The sequence below is a fragment of the Pteropus alecto genome, unplaced genomic scaffold, assembly GCF_000325575.1.
Source record: "Pteropus alecto unplaced genomic scaffold, ASM32557v1 scaffold109, whole genome shotgun sequence".
Classification (NCBI taxonomy): domain Eukaryota; kingdom Metazoa; phylum Chordata; class Mammalia; order Chiroptera; family Pteropodidae; genus Pteropus; species Pteropus alecto.
In genome coordinates this window covers 10543731-10560523 of record NW_006494608.1, presented here as the reverse complement: position 1 = coordinate 10560523, position 16793 = coordinate 10543731, and the positions used below count along the sequence as shown (strand labels likewise).

Here is a 16793-nt window from a genome sequence, read left to right as displayed (position 1 = left end):
TTAATTTGTAGATATGCAGTTAATAACCCATATCTCCTAGCATTAAATTGGGAGAGCATCTTTTTTTGCATACTATAGTTTAAAAATTCCATGGTGCTAATTTGATTAAAAAGAGATCTTTTTGTGATGTTGCAGGGATGTCCTTTCTATTCACAGATAGTTCCTGTTTCTATTTAATTTGCCCTTGACTGTTAAGTCAGATGTTGAGATGAGTCGAGGGTCAATTGGCATTTATTTCTCTTGTTGCTAAGTATATAAAAATCACAAGAAAGCCTTGTTTTCTTTAAAAATGTATGTTTGTGTCCTTTGTGATAAAGCTTCACAGATCCTTAAAATCACGGCTCATACTCTTACTCTGACTTATATGGCCATGTGTGCTTTTGTTTTCTATAAAGAAGCTTCTAAATTCCTTGTCAAGAATGTCACATCTCTCAGGGTTATTTCATAAACTGTAACCTCGGATTTGATAATCTCATTAAAACTATTGGTTTGGTTAAGGTAAAAAATGGAAAATTTACATAGTAGTAGTACATGATTTGGCTTTTTTTAAAATCATGATTATTAGAACTAATGTATTTAGAAACATTTGTAGTTGGAGTAAGAATCAAGAGACGATTTGCTGCTCGTTTATACTGTTGAGATCTAGCTAATGAAAACTACTTGGTTAAATGACGTTGCCAAGTTCTAGATTTTTTGTTCTTCCTGCTTGATGCTGAAGGTCATACTGCTTCCTGTTCATTACTGTATGTTGACTCTTTCACTGACAATTCTGAACCTTTAAGTTGTGTTGTATCCTGTTGCTCTAGAAGAGGCTTTCCTTTGCAGTCATAGCCAAACCAAAGTGGAGGGTCATTAGGGCTGTATTCCTTTTTATAGATGACATTTTCATAGCTGCTTCCCTGTAATAACAGTAATTAGCATTAGCTAGTTGCACTAGAGTAATCACTTGAGCAGAATTTTCAAGCTAGATCAAAGTTGGAGTTAAAGAATTCACCCTCAGGAGTTTAATTCAGTTTTCACAGCTCTCTTGCTTTACTGAGGGATAGTATGCGTAATTGTGCTAATATTCAGAATCCCAAAGCTCAAATAGCTCAGTAGTTCCCTAGTTCAGCCAGTTCAGAGATTAGCAGACACGGTGAGTGGGTAAGGCAACTGCACAGCCATAGAGTAGGAATACTGAGCACACTCTGTAGTGCTCGAGTGAGCCCTCTGCCTGGCATTTCCAGTTTCTCTGATAAGGGAGGACTCTTACCAGCCAACCTGTGAAGGCTGACTGTGCACCAGAGCAGGAGCTCTTAATCCAAAGTCCACAGATATGTGGATGAATTTCAGGGAGGTTCACAAACTCCCTGAAAATTCATGCAGTTTTGTATCTAATATACCTTTTTCTCAGAGAAATTTTGTGATTTTCATCAAATTCTCAAAAGTGTCCATGACCAAAAGATTAAAAATGCCATCTTTCTTAGAAGGAAGAAAGCAAAAAAGTCATGTAAAAGTTGTTCTAGACCCCAATTTCAATGGGTGTGTGTGTGTTTGTGGGACAGGGGGAGTCCCCACATAACACCAGGCAATTTTCAGACACCCGCAGGGTTTCCTGCAGTTCAACTCAATTCTGATACTGTCTACCTGGAGACAGCATCAGATTTCACAGGTTAAGGGCTCAGTCCCACCAGACCACCCTCCACTTGAGATGCCAATCACAAGTCCAAGTTGTCAGTGGCTTCTGACCAACTGGTTGTATAGAGCAGAAGTTCCAACACCCCCCTTATTAAGTTTTATTAATTTGCTAGAGCTGTTCACAGAAACTCAGAAACTTTACTGGATCACTAGTTTATTATAAAAGTATATAATTCAGGAACAACCAAATGTAAAAGATGCATAGGACAAGGTATGCAGAAAGGGTGCGTCTGTCTCTCCAAATCGCCACATGTTCACCAACCCTGTCCCCCTAGGTTTTTATGGAGACTTCATTACATGGGCACTATGGATTAGATCATTGGCTTGATTCAACCTCTAGCCCCTCTTCCCTCCCTGGAAATCAGGATGGGACTAAAAGTTCCACCCATTTCTTCATGGTTGGTTCCCCTGGCAACCAGCCCCTATCCTTAAGTTCCTTCCAAAAGTCACCTTATTATCAAACCCAGTTGTGTTGGATATGGCCTCTTTATGAATAATAAGACACCTATTTAATCTTTATGGCCCTGAACCAATTTCAGGAATGAAGGACAAGAGACCACATATTATAAGAAACACTCCCTTTATTCTTATCACTCAGGAAATTCCAAGAGTTTTGTGAGCTGTGAGCCAGGAGCCGTATAGGAAGACTATATGCGAAAATTATATATTGGTCATTTGAATGAACAAATATATATTTCTTATAAATCACAGTATTGCAGCATCAGAAAAATGGAGTATCTAACTTGAAAACAATGCCAGTTTGAGGATGGAAGGGTTTTTCTAGAAAGTTGGTTTGAATCTTGAGACTAGTAAGTACTAAAAAGGAAAGTAGTAATTGGCAGCTTCTGTAGGATCATAAATGGGTAATATTTGTCCATAAAGGAGCTACTTTGCCCACTATTTCCATATATCACATTGAGTTATTAATTGCAAAAGTCTGGAAACAGTCATTGATTAACTCCAAGCATATGGAGTTAAATTTGTGCTCAATGGCTATATGGATTCAAGTAGGGCAATGAAATTGGAAAAGGCTAAGATACATCAGTTGTTTAAAATGTTGTTTTACTTGAATCAAATCTTAAAAGTATTAAAATTGTAACCAAACTCAACAGAGAGACAACCAACGTATTGCTTATTCTGTCACTTACCACATTGCTTTTTGGCTTATATATTTGCACATAAAACTTAATACAAGTTTAAGGAACAATTTGAGTAAAATAGATTGTTATACTAATTTAAGTGTAGTTCTATGTTTTAAACTTCTTATATAATCTTTATATGCCCTCTGCGTAGGACATATTTATGCAAAAATTATAGTCTTATAGCTTTCCCATTTTATTCTTCTGAAGATTTTTCTCTTCAGTTCTGTAGAGTTGAGATTGCCATGTCTTTGAAGGTGTTTTCTATGAGACTGTTTTCCTTTGAGGACCTATACCACAACATAATACCAAATGTTGGGGGAATCTGAAGCATAAAACATTGGCACCATAAGTTTCAAATGGGTAAAACACTATTCTAGGCAACAGAGCTCCATTGTTACCCTTAACCTTACATCTGCCTGTCTAAACTTTATATGTTTTTCAAAACTCCAAACCAATCCACAAGAATGTAAAGACCCAAATCCAATTCCTTCCTCCTCTAAACTTTAATAGGAAGTTGATCGTAGAATTAATTTCTTTCCAATACATAGCTTCATAGCATTGTTTATTATTTTAAGCTTTATTATTTTCCTTTTGCTTAAGAAGGCAGTAAGTTATTTAAGGATATCTTACATTCCTGTGTATTTCCTTGAAACCTAGCCATAACAGCCAAAACAAGACATTTCAGCAGCTTATACCAAGAAAGAAAGTCCTTTAGTTCTCTCATCTTCCTCTAGTTTGTTGGTTTTGAAGAGGCATTCTTAGTTTCTATTTTCAACGCCCTCCTGCCTCCTGCCTCCCAAAGAGCAGAGCTCTAGACACAACTATAATTCATAGTTGTTGGTAATGATTCAATGCCACTGATGATAATAACACTACTGCAGTTAGAGGGAACAATGGTCTTGACCTATAGGAAAAGGACATGTTTGGGGAGTAAAAGATTTGTAAGTAGTTGAACAAATTATATGTAACTTTTGGCCTAGGAAGAGCAACCGTTTTAGCAACAGTTTTAAAGAATTCTAGATAACTGATAAGAGGTTAAGTACTCAATGCTAAGTTTGGGAACAGAAATTGAGTCATACAGTTCCTCAGTCAACTACAAGCTAGGGTAAATTAGATGGTAACTGTGATTTAAAACAATTAGCAAATATTGAGAATTTAAGAAAATAAGATCGGGGATTTTGACTTCTCAATATAGATAAGAAAATAGGAAATAAATGGGAAGACTACACTAAATTCAGTTTGATGGGACAGAAACAAAATGAGCTGCATATTGAGTCCCAGCCATGGATGAAGTACCCAGTGAGACACACATTTCTTAAATTGGCTTATTTCTTGGCTCTGTGCCTCTCTTACCTTAGCTCTTATTGGTAAGCGCTGCTCTCCATTCCACCAGAGTCCGCTTCAGTGATTAAATTAAACATCGCAGGGTCCCCTGACCATTGGAGGTCATGCTTAGAGACTGAATAGCAAAGGATTAGGCCTCAGGCCCTTCTAAACACCCTCCTCCCTACCGCCTCCACCACCCCTGTGCCAAATGCCAGGAGATTAAGGCTTCCTCCAGTGTAGTGTCTCTAGGGCCTGTTTTAGTCCTACGCACTTTCACAGCAAGAGTGATCCTGGGGAAAAACTGAAAATTTGAAACTGCCCTGGAGAAATCTGAGATTATTTTTAGAATTTGAGTGCTAGTGTAGACTTCCCTAGTCCACTTCTCCTCCGCCCTTCAGAAAATCCTTAGCCCATGAACTACCTGTCTTTACCACCTTACTAGGACATTTGACATCCACTCATGGGCAGACTCCTAAGACCTGGACAAGAGAAAAGACCAGCATGATGATACTGCTGGCAACTTTCTCTGAGTTCTTTTTCACACCATCCTGTGTAGCTGTGTGTTTGCACACATGCACTTTTGAAAAGTATTAGGAAACTTGAAAATGTAGAAACTAATACTCCTGCCAGAAACAACTAGCTTTCTCCCTCCCTTTCTCTCTTCTTTCCTGCCTCCTTCTCTCTCTCATCACCTTCTCTCCTTGGTGCTCTAGGAAATGAAAATGTATATTTAGGAATCAACATGTGTTATGAGTTTCTTAGAGTTCACATGGTATCTTTTGACTACCTTCCTCTCTGGCTTGGCCTAAGTGACTCCAAAACTTTATATGAGATAATTTCGGAATTGAACTAGTCTGTTTTGGTTAATCATCATTACTTATTTGACTCAGTGAGAGAGGTTTCTTTGGATCATATAAAACAGTGATTTTCAAACATAGTATAACACAAACAGTACTGCAGTATATCACATAAGATGGTTAATAGTAATGACATACTGAAGTTTGTTAGTGATTTTGTTTTTTGTAAATTAAAGTCCATTCAAGGTTATCTCTAATAATATTACTTGCCCTCACTCACATGTCCTTCTAGTTTCTTGAATAGGCCAAAATGGGGGTGGCGTGCATGTTGGAGCCAAAACCAGAGACTGCTCACAATCAGCAGCCTCTCTTATTTATGCATCAGTAAATTGAGCACAACAGAGCACATGCCTCCCCTTCTTGATCAAATCTCTGGAATGTTAGAGCTTTAAAAAGGCTTGAGAATCACTAATCTGAAGGCAAAAGAGTAGCAAAGTAATAGTTATTTCTGCTATAATTTTGATTATTTCTTTCCTTCTGCTGACTTTAGGCTTCATTTGTTCTTCCTTTTCTAGTTTTTAAGATGAAGCATTAGGTTATTTATTTGGGCTCATTCTTGTTTTTGGAGATCAGTCTGTAATGATATGAACTTTCCTCTTATGACTGCTTTTGCCGTGTCCTAAAAGATTTGATATGTTGTACTATTATTATCATTTGTTTCTATGTATCTCTTGATCTCTTTATTTCTTCTCTGACCTAGTTATTCTTCAGTAGTATGCTGTTTAATTTCCATGTATTTGTGGTTCTTCCTGATTTCTTTTTGCAATTGATTCTAGCTTCAGAGTATTATGATCAGAGAATATGGTTGGTATGATTTCAACCCTCTTATATTTGTTGAGGCTGTCTCTCTGTCCCAGTATGTGGTCAGTCCTTGAGAATATTCCATGTGCACTAGAGAAGAATGTATAAGCAGCTGTTTTGGGATGGAAGGCTCTGTATATGTCAATTACGTCCAATTGGTCTTATGTGTCATTTAAGAATGTTATTTCCTTATTGATTTTCTGTTTGGATGATCTGTCCATATCCGACAGTGGGATATTTAGGTCCCCTACTACGATAGTGTTTTGGTCTGTTTCTCCTTTTAGTTCTATTAGAAATTGCTTTACATATTTCAGGGCTCCCTGATTGGGACCATAGATGTTAAGTGTTATGTCTTCTTGGTGCATGATTCCCTTTATCATTATGAAGTGTCTGTCCCTCAGTAGCTTTCTTTATCTTTTTTTATTTTGAAATCTATTTCATCTGATATTATCAGATGAAATAGTATCACTATTCCCACTTTTCTCTGAATGCCATTTGCTTGGAATATCATTTTCCACCCTTTTACTTTGAGTCTGTATTTGTCCTTGGAACTGAGATGTGTCTTCTGGAAGAAGCAAATGGTTGGGTTTTGTTTTTTGATCCAATCTGCAACTCTATGCTTTTTTATTTGTGAGTTCAGTACATTTATATTTAGGGAGATTGTTGAAATATGAGGTCTTATAGCCATTTTATCTTTTGCTTTCTGGTAGCTCATTGTTTCCATTACTTTCTTGTCCTTGTGTTTTTGTTTTCGTTATTTTGGTTGGCCTTTGTGGGCTTTGCCTCTGGTTCTTCTTGTTTTATGTTATATATTTCAGTTCTAAATCTTTTGCATGTGGTAACCATTATGAATATGTAAAGGTTTGTTTTCGTTATTTTGGTTGGCCTTTGTGGGCTTTGCCTCTGGTTCTTCTTGTTTTATGTTATATATTTCAGTTCTAAATCTTTTGCATGTGGTAACCATTATGAATATGTAAAGGTTTGTTTTCGTTATTTTGGTTGGCCTTTGTGGGCTTTGCCTCTGGTTCTTCTTGTTTTATGTTATATATTTCAGTTCTAAATCTTTTGCATGTGGTAACCATTATGAATATGTAAAGGTTTGTTTTCGTTATTTTGGTTGGCCTTTGTGGGCTTTGCCTCTGGTTCTTCTTGTTTTATGTTATATATTTCAGTTCTAAATCTTTTGCATGTGGTAACCATTATGAATATGTAAAGGTTTGTTTTCGTTATTTTGGTTGGCCTTTGTGGGCTTTGCCTCTGGTTCTTCTTGTTTTATGTTATATATTTCAGTTCTAAATCTTTTGCATGTGGTAACCATTATGAATATGTAAAGGTTTGTTTTCGTTATTTTGGTTGGCCTTTGTGGGCTTTGCCTCTGGTTCTTCTTGTTTTATGTTATATATTTCAGTTCTAAATCTTTTGCATGTGGTAACCATTATGAATATGTAAAGGTTTGTTTTCGTTATTTTGGTTGGCCTTTGTGGGCTTTGCCTCTGGTTCGGTTGAGATAATTGGGTGTTCTGCTGACCACCTGAATTTCAAGCTCCAACTCATTCCTTAGATTTGAGACATTCTCTTCAACGAATTGTCTGAAAATACTTTCTAGTCCCTGCTCCATTGAATCCCTTCAATAATGCCCATTATTCTTATGTTTCCTCTCCTGGTGGTATCAGCTATTTCTTGTATTTCTCTTTCATTATTTTTCATTCTTCGATTTCTCTCTTCTTCCTTCTGATTTATTTCTAGATTTCTGTCTTTGATATCACCTATCCTTTTTCAATTTGGTCAACTCTATTTCCCAAGCTTGCTATTTCATTTTTCAAAAATTGCAGTGTTTTCTTCATCTCCAGAAGTTCTATTTGGTTCCTTTTGAGGGTTTCATTCTCCTTGCTAAAGTACTCATTCTGCTCATCTAGTTGTTTTTCCAATTCCTGAAATTGTTGATATGAATTGTTTTATATCTACCTGAGTTTTTTCAGAAGTACCATTCTGAGTTCTCTGTCATTTAAGTTGCATATTTCTATGTCTGTAAGCTTATTTTCTGGAGATTTTTCTCTTTCTTTCTGAGATGCCTTGTCACCTTGGTTGTTCACGGCATTTAATGGACTATTTCTTCACCTGGGCATTAATGGAAATGTATTCTGCTTTTTTTCCAGAAAAAAAAAAATTTATTATGTAAAGGTGTCTCTAGCCTGTTGCAAAGAAGGTTTCCAGTAGGTGGCGTCTAAGCCTCTTGGATCCCTGCTTTATAAAAAGCCTTAATAATGCCTTTTTTTTCCTTGTAGATTTTTAATCACGCTCGCTACCTTCAGTCTCATTTTCTTTCAGTGTTAGTGACAGTTTCGTTAGCATTTGTTCAGATTCCCCTGGGGTTCTGTGGTGTTCGGTCTATGAAGATATGGGGGGAAGGTCCTCTGGGTTGGGGATGCGGGCTGCAGATCAGCCTCATTTTGCAACCGCGGCTTGTAAAATCAACTGTTGTTTCTCTGCCTTTCTACTTCTCTACCGTCCCCACTTCTCTGCTTTCTGACCTGATACCTGGGCACTGTTGCCGTCAGAGTGGAGCTCATAGCTCTCCCACACAGGGCTGCTCAGGGAACTTGCTGCACCTTCTCCCATCCTCCTCTCTCTACAGGGAGCTCTGGCTGCAAGATGTGGCTCCTTTGTTTTTCCTAGTCAATTGCCTGACTCCTGGGGTTCTGACTTGTGGTAGCTCTTATGTGCAGATCCCATGCTCAGAGTGCTGGTGTGCAGTTTGGGTGTTTTTTGTTGAGTTTTAGAAGTTCAGCTTGTTGTTTCAAGAGGAGAGATCTGGGCACGTCTCTCACTCCATCATGTTTCTTACATCTCTCCTGATCTGTATATTTTAAATGTCTACATTTTATTGTAAGTTATATCTCAATAAAATTGATTAAAATTGAAATTAAAAAAAAAATAATAAAAATAATTTTAAAAAATAGGCAGAGGACCCGAATAGATACTTCTCTCAAGAAGACATGTAAATAACCAACAGATATATGAAAAATGCTGAACTTCACTGACTGTTAGGGAAATGCAAGTCAAAACTATAATGAGATACCACCTTACACCTGTTAGAATGGCTATCCTCAACAAAACAAGTAATAACAAGTGTTGGAGAAGTTGTAGAGAAAAAAGAACCCTCATACACTGTTGGTGGGAATATAAATTGGTACAGTTACTATGGAAAACGGTATGAAGGTTCCCCCCAAAATTAAGGATAGAATTATCATATGACTCAGCAACCCCTTTTCTGGATATATACCTGAAAATTTTGAAAAATTTATTCGTAAAGACATATGCACCCCGATGTTCATTGCAGCATTATTCATGATGGCTAAGACATAGCAACAACTGAAGTATCCTCTGATAGATGATTGGAAAAGAAGATGTGGTACATGTATACAGTGGAATATTACTCAGCCATAAGAAAGATGAAATACTGCCATTTGTGACAACATGGATGTATCTTGACAAAATTAGGCTAAGCAAAATAAATCGATGGAAAAAATCAAGAACTATATGATTTCACTCATATGTGGAATATAAAACTGAAAGCAATAAATGAACAAGACAAAGAAACAGATTCATGGTCACAGACAACAGTTTAGTGGTTATCAGAAGGAAGGAGAGACGGGGAAGATAGATAAAGGTAAGGGGAGATCTAATATATGGTGACAGAAGGAAATTTAACCTTGGGTAGTGAACACAGAATGCAATATACATATTGCATTGTACACTTTAAACCTATATAATTTTATTAACTAGTGTCATACCAATAAATTTAATAAAATAAAATCTCACAGGGTAGACACTCTATACCTTCTCTACCTTCATTGATTGCTTATTTACCCAACTGTTATTTCAATGGAAACATTTTGTGAATTAAGGAAACAGATATTTGGCCTGTAGCAATCAAGTCAGAATATCTTACTCTGAGCCCTAGATCTTGCAGGAAATCTCTAGTTAAATGAAAAGCAACTATCAAGCAAATAGTTTATGGAAAGATGGGGCTTAGGATGACTGTTAATAATTTGTACTTAATTGTGAGCTGGATTAATCCAATTATTTCTTAATCCCTAAAGGAGATTAACTGAATGAAAATGTTTTGAGAGATGAGGAAAGGAAGAGCTAGCATAATTCTACAAAAGGAGAGTTAAGGTTTTGGACATCTGCAAGGTCAAGGAAGGAGAAGTGCTTAAAGTAGAAGGGCTACTGGGAAAGGTATATGAAACCACAGAGACCATTTTAGAAGAGAGCTTTCCTTGGTTCAGCTCAAAGTTTCAATTAGGCAAAAAATAAAATGTAACTTCTTAACTCTGATAGCCACTATGTATTATGAATGTCATAGTCACATATGCTGTTTTCTCAAAAAACAATTCTCAAAGCTTTTCATATTCAGGTACATACTTACTTGGAAATAAGTCTGCAGTATTGCATCCTTAGGATCCGAAGTTGTTTGCAGCCTATCTGAAGATTCTCAAGCGTTTGGTCAGTAAGCAGGATACAACCAGAAACATCCAAGATGTGTAGGTAATGGCATTTTGCCGATAACAGCTCCATTGCTGAGTCAGTAATCTTAACACACAGCCAAAGTAAGTATTGATTATTTTGATGAATGGTAAACTCTATCCCAGGGAAGAATAGTATACTAGTAAGTTTGGGCTGCTATAATAAAGTACCATAGACTGGGTAATATAAACAACAGACATTTATTTCTCACAGTTCTCAAGGCTGAGAAGACCAAGATCAAGGTGCCCAGAGATTCAATGTCTGGTTTGCAGATAGCTACCTTCTTGCTATATCCTCACATGGCAAAGAGAGCTTTAGTTTCTTCCTATTCTTATAAGGATACTAGTTTCATCTTAGGAGCTCCACCCTTGTGACCTCAATCTACAACTACTTCCTAAAAGCCTCATCTCATACTATCACATTGGGAATGAAGATTTCAACATGGATTTTGAGGGCACACATTTTGGGGGGACAAAAACGTTTAGTCTATAACGAACAGAATCAGGATCCCTGCAAATTCTCTTTAATCAGCTTATCACATGATAAGCCTATAACTCAAGTTAGTGACCTAAGTGTCTCCAGAACAATAAAATGTATGTTTCAGGTGACTCCAACAGAATCTGTGATCTTGCTGTCCTTTTTAGGGTTCTCTGGTATGGATGGGAAACTTCATCAAAATTTCCTTAATAATACCTGTCACATCAATATGAGTAACTTAGAAATGCTGTAGTAATGGGATTTATGACATCACATGTTACAAAACCATAATATATATATATTTTTTATGGCTGAATAACATTCCATCATATATATATATTTTTTTATGGCTGAATAACATTCCATCTCATATATATATATATCTCCTCTAAAATTAACCTGTAGACAGATTCAGGTTGCTAAGAGAAAGGATCTGGACACCACTGATGGTTTGCGTGTGAAGTAACATGGTTCTATCAAAGGACAAGTATGTGAGACAGATTTTTGTAGGCAGGGTGGAGAAAGAAGAGCAGAAGCTACAGGGACTACATGAATCTCACTCTGTGAAATTCTGCTGAGGATTCTAACATCTTGAAAGTTTGCTCAAATGTTCTGCAGAAGTAATTCAACTCCACTACTTAAGATTATTTCACACTCAGGATCTAGCTTTTGAATTTATAGCTGAACTGAGACACTGCAGAATCAACTGATTACTTTTCCCAAAGAAATTTGTTTTCCAACTGAATTTAATCTCTTACTGTAAATGTGTGAACATTCTAAAAACTTGCCATGAGGCTTGACTCTTGTTTTTAACAAAGTTGAGACAATTATGCAGAAAAACCCTTCAATTTGAAATGTACACTTTTTAAGTTTGGAAAAATACACGTCACTGTCTAAGCATGCCCTGTGTTCCAGAACATGCTCAGAACAAAGGTTTAACATTGCAACTGATTCTTACAAAAATGCTTTCAGACATTCCTGCCTCACTGTGTTTGTCTCTGAGGATATGATTCCATTGAAAACAAATGAACAAAAAACGCCCTTAGAATTATAGGGGAAAAAAAGGAAAGAAAATGAGGAAATTGAAAAGTCCAGGACAGGTGGAGCTCAAAATGGTAAGTTTTATTGATACTGGAGAAGCTAAAAAGGAGCCTGACATTTTCTGTGGATCAGAAGCTCAAGATATTCAATGACTGAGGCGAGGTTGTTGTGACTAATAGAGGCTGAGAATTAGAAGTAGAGATAACTGGCTATATTCTTGACTCCCAGATACAGAATCCTAATCTCAGTCCTATTGAGCAGAGATTATGTTATTCCCATTTTAGTGCTGGGTGGAATGAGGTCACAGCACTGCTCACTGATCTTGGAGGTGAACTGGTTACAAGGAAGAGCTGGCCTTCCAGGAGATGGATAAGGTGACCATTCAAGATTTATTCATGGGCTTTTTGGAAATCTAGTCTAGAATGAGACTAATGTGTTTTTAGCTCATCAAAAGCAATATAGATGGAATATATTAGACTGGACCACAGCCTTATGGTTTCTGGACAAGGAGTATTCATATTAGCCCAAGTTATTGTCACCACATCTTCTGAATCAGGATACTTATTTGATTTGCGTAGATGGTAAAACTAAACCCTTCTCCCTTACACTGAGATTCTGAAATAATCTATTCTCCTTTTTTTCTCACCCTAGATATTTGATGTAGGGTGATTTATTTCATAATATTTGTATAACACCCTCCTTAGTTTCTAGGCTGCAGGACAGTGTCCACTGCACAGTTAATAGAAGGAGTTCCCTTAGTTTCTCGAGGAAAAAAAGAAAAAAAAATCCTCTACCTCAATTTCTGTTCTCATTGGAGTCTTTCTTTTGCTCATTCTCCAACTTTCCTCCTTAATTAGTAGAGCACTATAAAGCCCAGTCTCCATATGTGCCTGCTTTTTAGCCAGCACAGTTTACAGTGAGCCATGTGTTGCCCATGTGTCCACATGTTTGTGTGCAATGAAAGCACAAACCCTGCAAGTAGTGACTGCTCAGGCTGCAGAGGGTCCATGGTCAGTGCTGTTTGGGTGCTGAGTTCCTTGACCCCACTTGCTTCTAGAAACAGATGATGCTGGCCAGAAAGACATCTGGTTTCCCTAGTTCTACAAATACATATTAAATAAAAAGAATTTGCTGTGAACTTTCTAGATTAATTTTGTCATGATTTACCACATCTTTTCCACCACTGCCTCTTCCTCCTAAACTATGGAGGAATTAGGTGGTTCTAGCATCTCACTCTTAATCCACTCACCATATAAACTAAACAACTGAGAAGCTATATTTTTAGGCTAGCTAGAATGCAGGGCATCTTAAGAGTGTAAATGACGCTTTAGTAAAGAGAAACCCATCAGTGTATACAACAAAAGAGAACAATGTTGTTAATCTTGCAACTTCTGAGGATTTTTTCAAAAGATTTTTTAGTTTTCTTCCCTCTGCAATTTTTGCTTCTACCAAGTTTTTCCTGTCAGTTTGTTTTGATCTTTATCTTCCACTTTAGGGGCTTGTCTCTTATGTCTGATAATTCTTAACTGACTGCTCATGATTGATGGTGGAGGTCTGAGTGCATGATGTGGGCCTTCTCTATTTTAAGCTTCGATGGTCTTAATGAGTTATTTGTTGGGAAAACCCCAGAGGTCAATATTTTTCAGTCTTTCATCTTGAGCTAGTCAGAGTCCCCAGAAAAGAATCTTCCAGTCTCCTGCCTGGAGGGAGACATCTGACAGCCAAATTCTGAATGCTGTGTTAAAAAGGTGCTTGAGGGTCTCTGCATTCAGCATTTAGTCACTTAAATTCTGTTTTCACTTTTGTACCCAAGTTCTCAGTTATACATGATGTCTCCCAGCTCAGCAACCCTCAGTTTTACTATCTGCAGAGAAGATAGTAGAATGATTTTGCATTCCCCCAGAGGGCATTTAGCAATGTCTAGAGACATTTATTATTGCCATGACTGGAGGTTTAGGAGCCTGGGAGCTACCGACATACAGTGGGTAAAGGGTAATGATGGTATTAAACATCCTACAGTGCATAGAACCACCAGCTACTACAGAGAATTATCTCATTCAAAAGATCAAAAATGCCAAGTTTGAGTAATCTGGCTCTAGGAAATAAATACCCAATCTTCTGGTAATGGTAGGGAGGGGAATTTGCCCAGAGATGTAGAGTAGGGGAGATCTAGAGATCTATTTACTTCGCAAGAATTTTTAATCCATCTTCCTTATTTTAGCCACCCTGTAAACCCAGCTCCAGAGGTACACAATGCTGCCAAGTTTGAAGACTATGGTGTAAATAAAAATTATGTCCCAGCTATCTCTACTGTTGGCTTAGGATGCTAAGCTATCTCTGCTGTTATAAGGGGTGGACACATAGAATGGACTGGTCCCACCCCCACGTGTGGCAGTTAAAAATCAGGAAGGAAATCTCATCTGCAGAGGCCCCTCTGAGGAGCAAGAAGCACTAGCCCCACATCAGGCTCCCCAGCCCGGGGCTCCGGTGCCAAGAAGATATTCCCCATGACTTCTGGCTGTGAAAAACAGCAGAGATTGTGGCTGAGTGAGATGATGGGTGGTTGGAGTTCCATTGCCTCCTAAAAGGCCCAAGCCCAGAACTTACTTGCCGAGAGATTCACTCTCTCTGAAGTCCAGTGCTGGGCAGCAGCTTGAAAGGTGCCAGGGACATACGAGAAGGAACTACATTGTCTAGCTTCAGACCTTTTCTTTAGGGGTGGGGAGCTATTAATTTCTAGCTTTATTGCATTATAGTTAGGGAATGCAGATTGTATTATTTTATTTCTCTAGTTTTATTGTGATGTAATTGACAGGGCTCGTGGTTAAGTTGGCGCAGTAGGAAAACGCTGTGCTTGCTTCCTCCCATGACCACATTAAAATTACAACTGACAGTCAGAAACATGGCAGAGTGAGAGACATCCCCATATCTCTCCCCTTGAAACAACAATAAGCTGAACATCTAAAACTCAACAAAAGACACCCAAACTGCACATAGCATGTCTGAGTGAGGAATCAGCGAATAAGAACTACCACAGGTCAGAATCTTGGGTGTCCAGTGGTGGATTGGGAGAAATAAAGAATCTGCCCCTTGTAGCCAGAATTCCCTACAGGAGGAGGGGGAGGGTGGAAGGTGTGGCAGGTTCCCTGAACAGCCCTGCCTGACAGAGCTGTGAGTTCCATGTGGCCCACAGCAGCGCTCAGTGTTCAGGGTAGAAAGCAGAGAAGTGGGGATGGCAGAGAAACAACAATTGATTATTACCAGCTCTGGTTGCAAAATTCAAGGTGGAGCCACGGCCCGCATCCCCCAAACTAGAGGGCCCCTTCACCCATGTCCTCTGAGATGGAACACTGTGCAGAGCCCCAGGGGAATCTGAACAAAAGCACTGAAAAAATCATAACACAGAGACTGAGACTAAGGGTAGTGAGCATGATTGAATATCTATAAGAAAAAAAAAAAAGACATTATTAAGGCTTTTTGTAAAGCAGAGATCCAAGAAGCTTAGACGCCACCTACTGGAAACCAAAAGAAAAACACCTTCTTTGCAACAGGCTAGAGACACCTTTACATAATAAATATTATTTTTTTTCTGGGAAAAAAGCAGAATACATTTCCATTAATGCCCAGGTGAAGAAATAGTCCATTAAATGCCGTGAACAACCAAGGTGACAAGGCATCTCAGAAAGAAAGAGAAAAATCTCCAGAAAATAAGCTTACAGACATAGAAATATGCAACTTAAATGACAGAGAACTCAGAATGGTACTTCTGAAAAAGTTCAATGAAATAAAAAATAATTTGTAACAATAATTTCAGATACACACACACACACACACACACACACACACACACACACTACAAGAGTTGAAAAATGAAATAACAAGCTTGGGAAATAGAGTTGACCAAATGGAGGAAAAGATCGGTGATAGCGAAGACAGAAATCAAGACGTAAATCAGAAGGAAGAAGAGAGAAATCGAAGAATGAAAAATAATGAAAGAGAAATACAAGAACTAGCTGATACCACCAGGAGAACAAACAAAAGAATAATGGGCATTATTGAAGGGATTCAATGGAGCAGGGACTAGAAAGCATTTTCAGACAATTCGTTGATGAGAATGTCCCAAATCTAAGGAATGAGCTGGAGCTTGGAATTCAAGAAGTCAACAGAACACCCAATTATCTTGACCCCAAAAGGCTTTCACCAAGACACAGAGTATTAAAATTATCAAAAATCAACAACAAAGACAGAATTCTCAGGGCAGTTAGGTAAAAGAAAACGGTAATTTATAGAGGAAAACCCATTAGATTATCGTTGGACTTCTAGGCACAAATCTTGCAAGCCAGTAAGGAGTGGAATCAAATATTCAAACTATTAAATGAAAGGAACTACCAGCCAAGAATAATGCATCCAGTTAAGTTTTCCTAAAATATGAAGGAGAAATAAAGACCTTTCCAGACATACAAAAACTGAAGGAATTCTCCAATATAAGACTTGCATTAAAGTAAATACTGAACAGAACCAGTTCTCCTAAAACAAAATAACAACAACAACAAAAATACATAATTAGGAGTAAGGCAACTAGCAGACAGATAAAATCAGAGGAGTGCAACACTTACTAAGAATAGAGCATTATAAGCGTAAACAATAAGAAGATAATTACTATAGCAAGATAGTAATGAACGATCAATATACATAGGGACAAATTAACAAAAATGACTGAAAAGGGGAAGATTCAAAGATGCAAATTAACAAAGGGGAATGGAGATAAGGCATGTGCACAGAAAATGGGAGACTGTATGTATATATCCTTTACATATTCATAATGGTAACCGCATGCCAAAGATTCAGAACTGTCGTATATAACATAAAACAAGTAGGACCACAGGAAAAACCCACAAAAACCAACCAAAATAAAGAAAACAGAAACACAAGGACAAGGAAG

At 37.7% G+C, this 16793-nt stretch overlaps 1 protein-coding gene across 1 annotated transcript in view; it reads right to left on the bottom strand.

The window, feature by feature from the left end:
• Positions 1 to 603: 603 nt before the first annotated feature.
• Positions 604 to 16793, bottom strand: part of FBXL13 (F-box and leucine rich repeat protein 13) — a 257446-nt gene continuing 241256 nt past the window's right edge. Inside the window, 3 exon segments of the mRNA XM_025041933.1 lie at positions 604 to 870; positions 873 to 899; positions 10236 to 10399. Of these exon segments, the coding sequence (XP_024897701.1) occupies positions 720 to 870; positions 873 to 899; positions 10236 to 10399 (342 nt within the window). The 3' untranslated portion in view covers positions 604 to 719.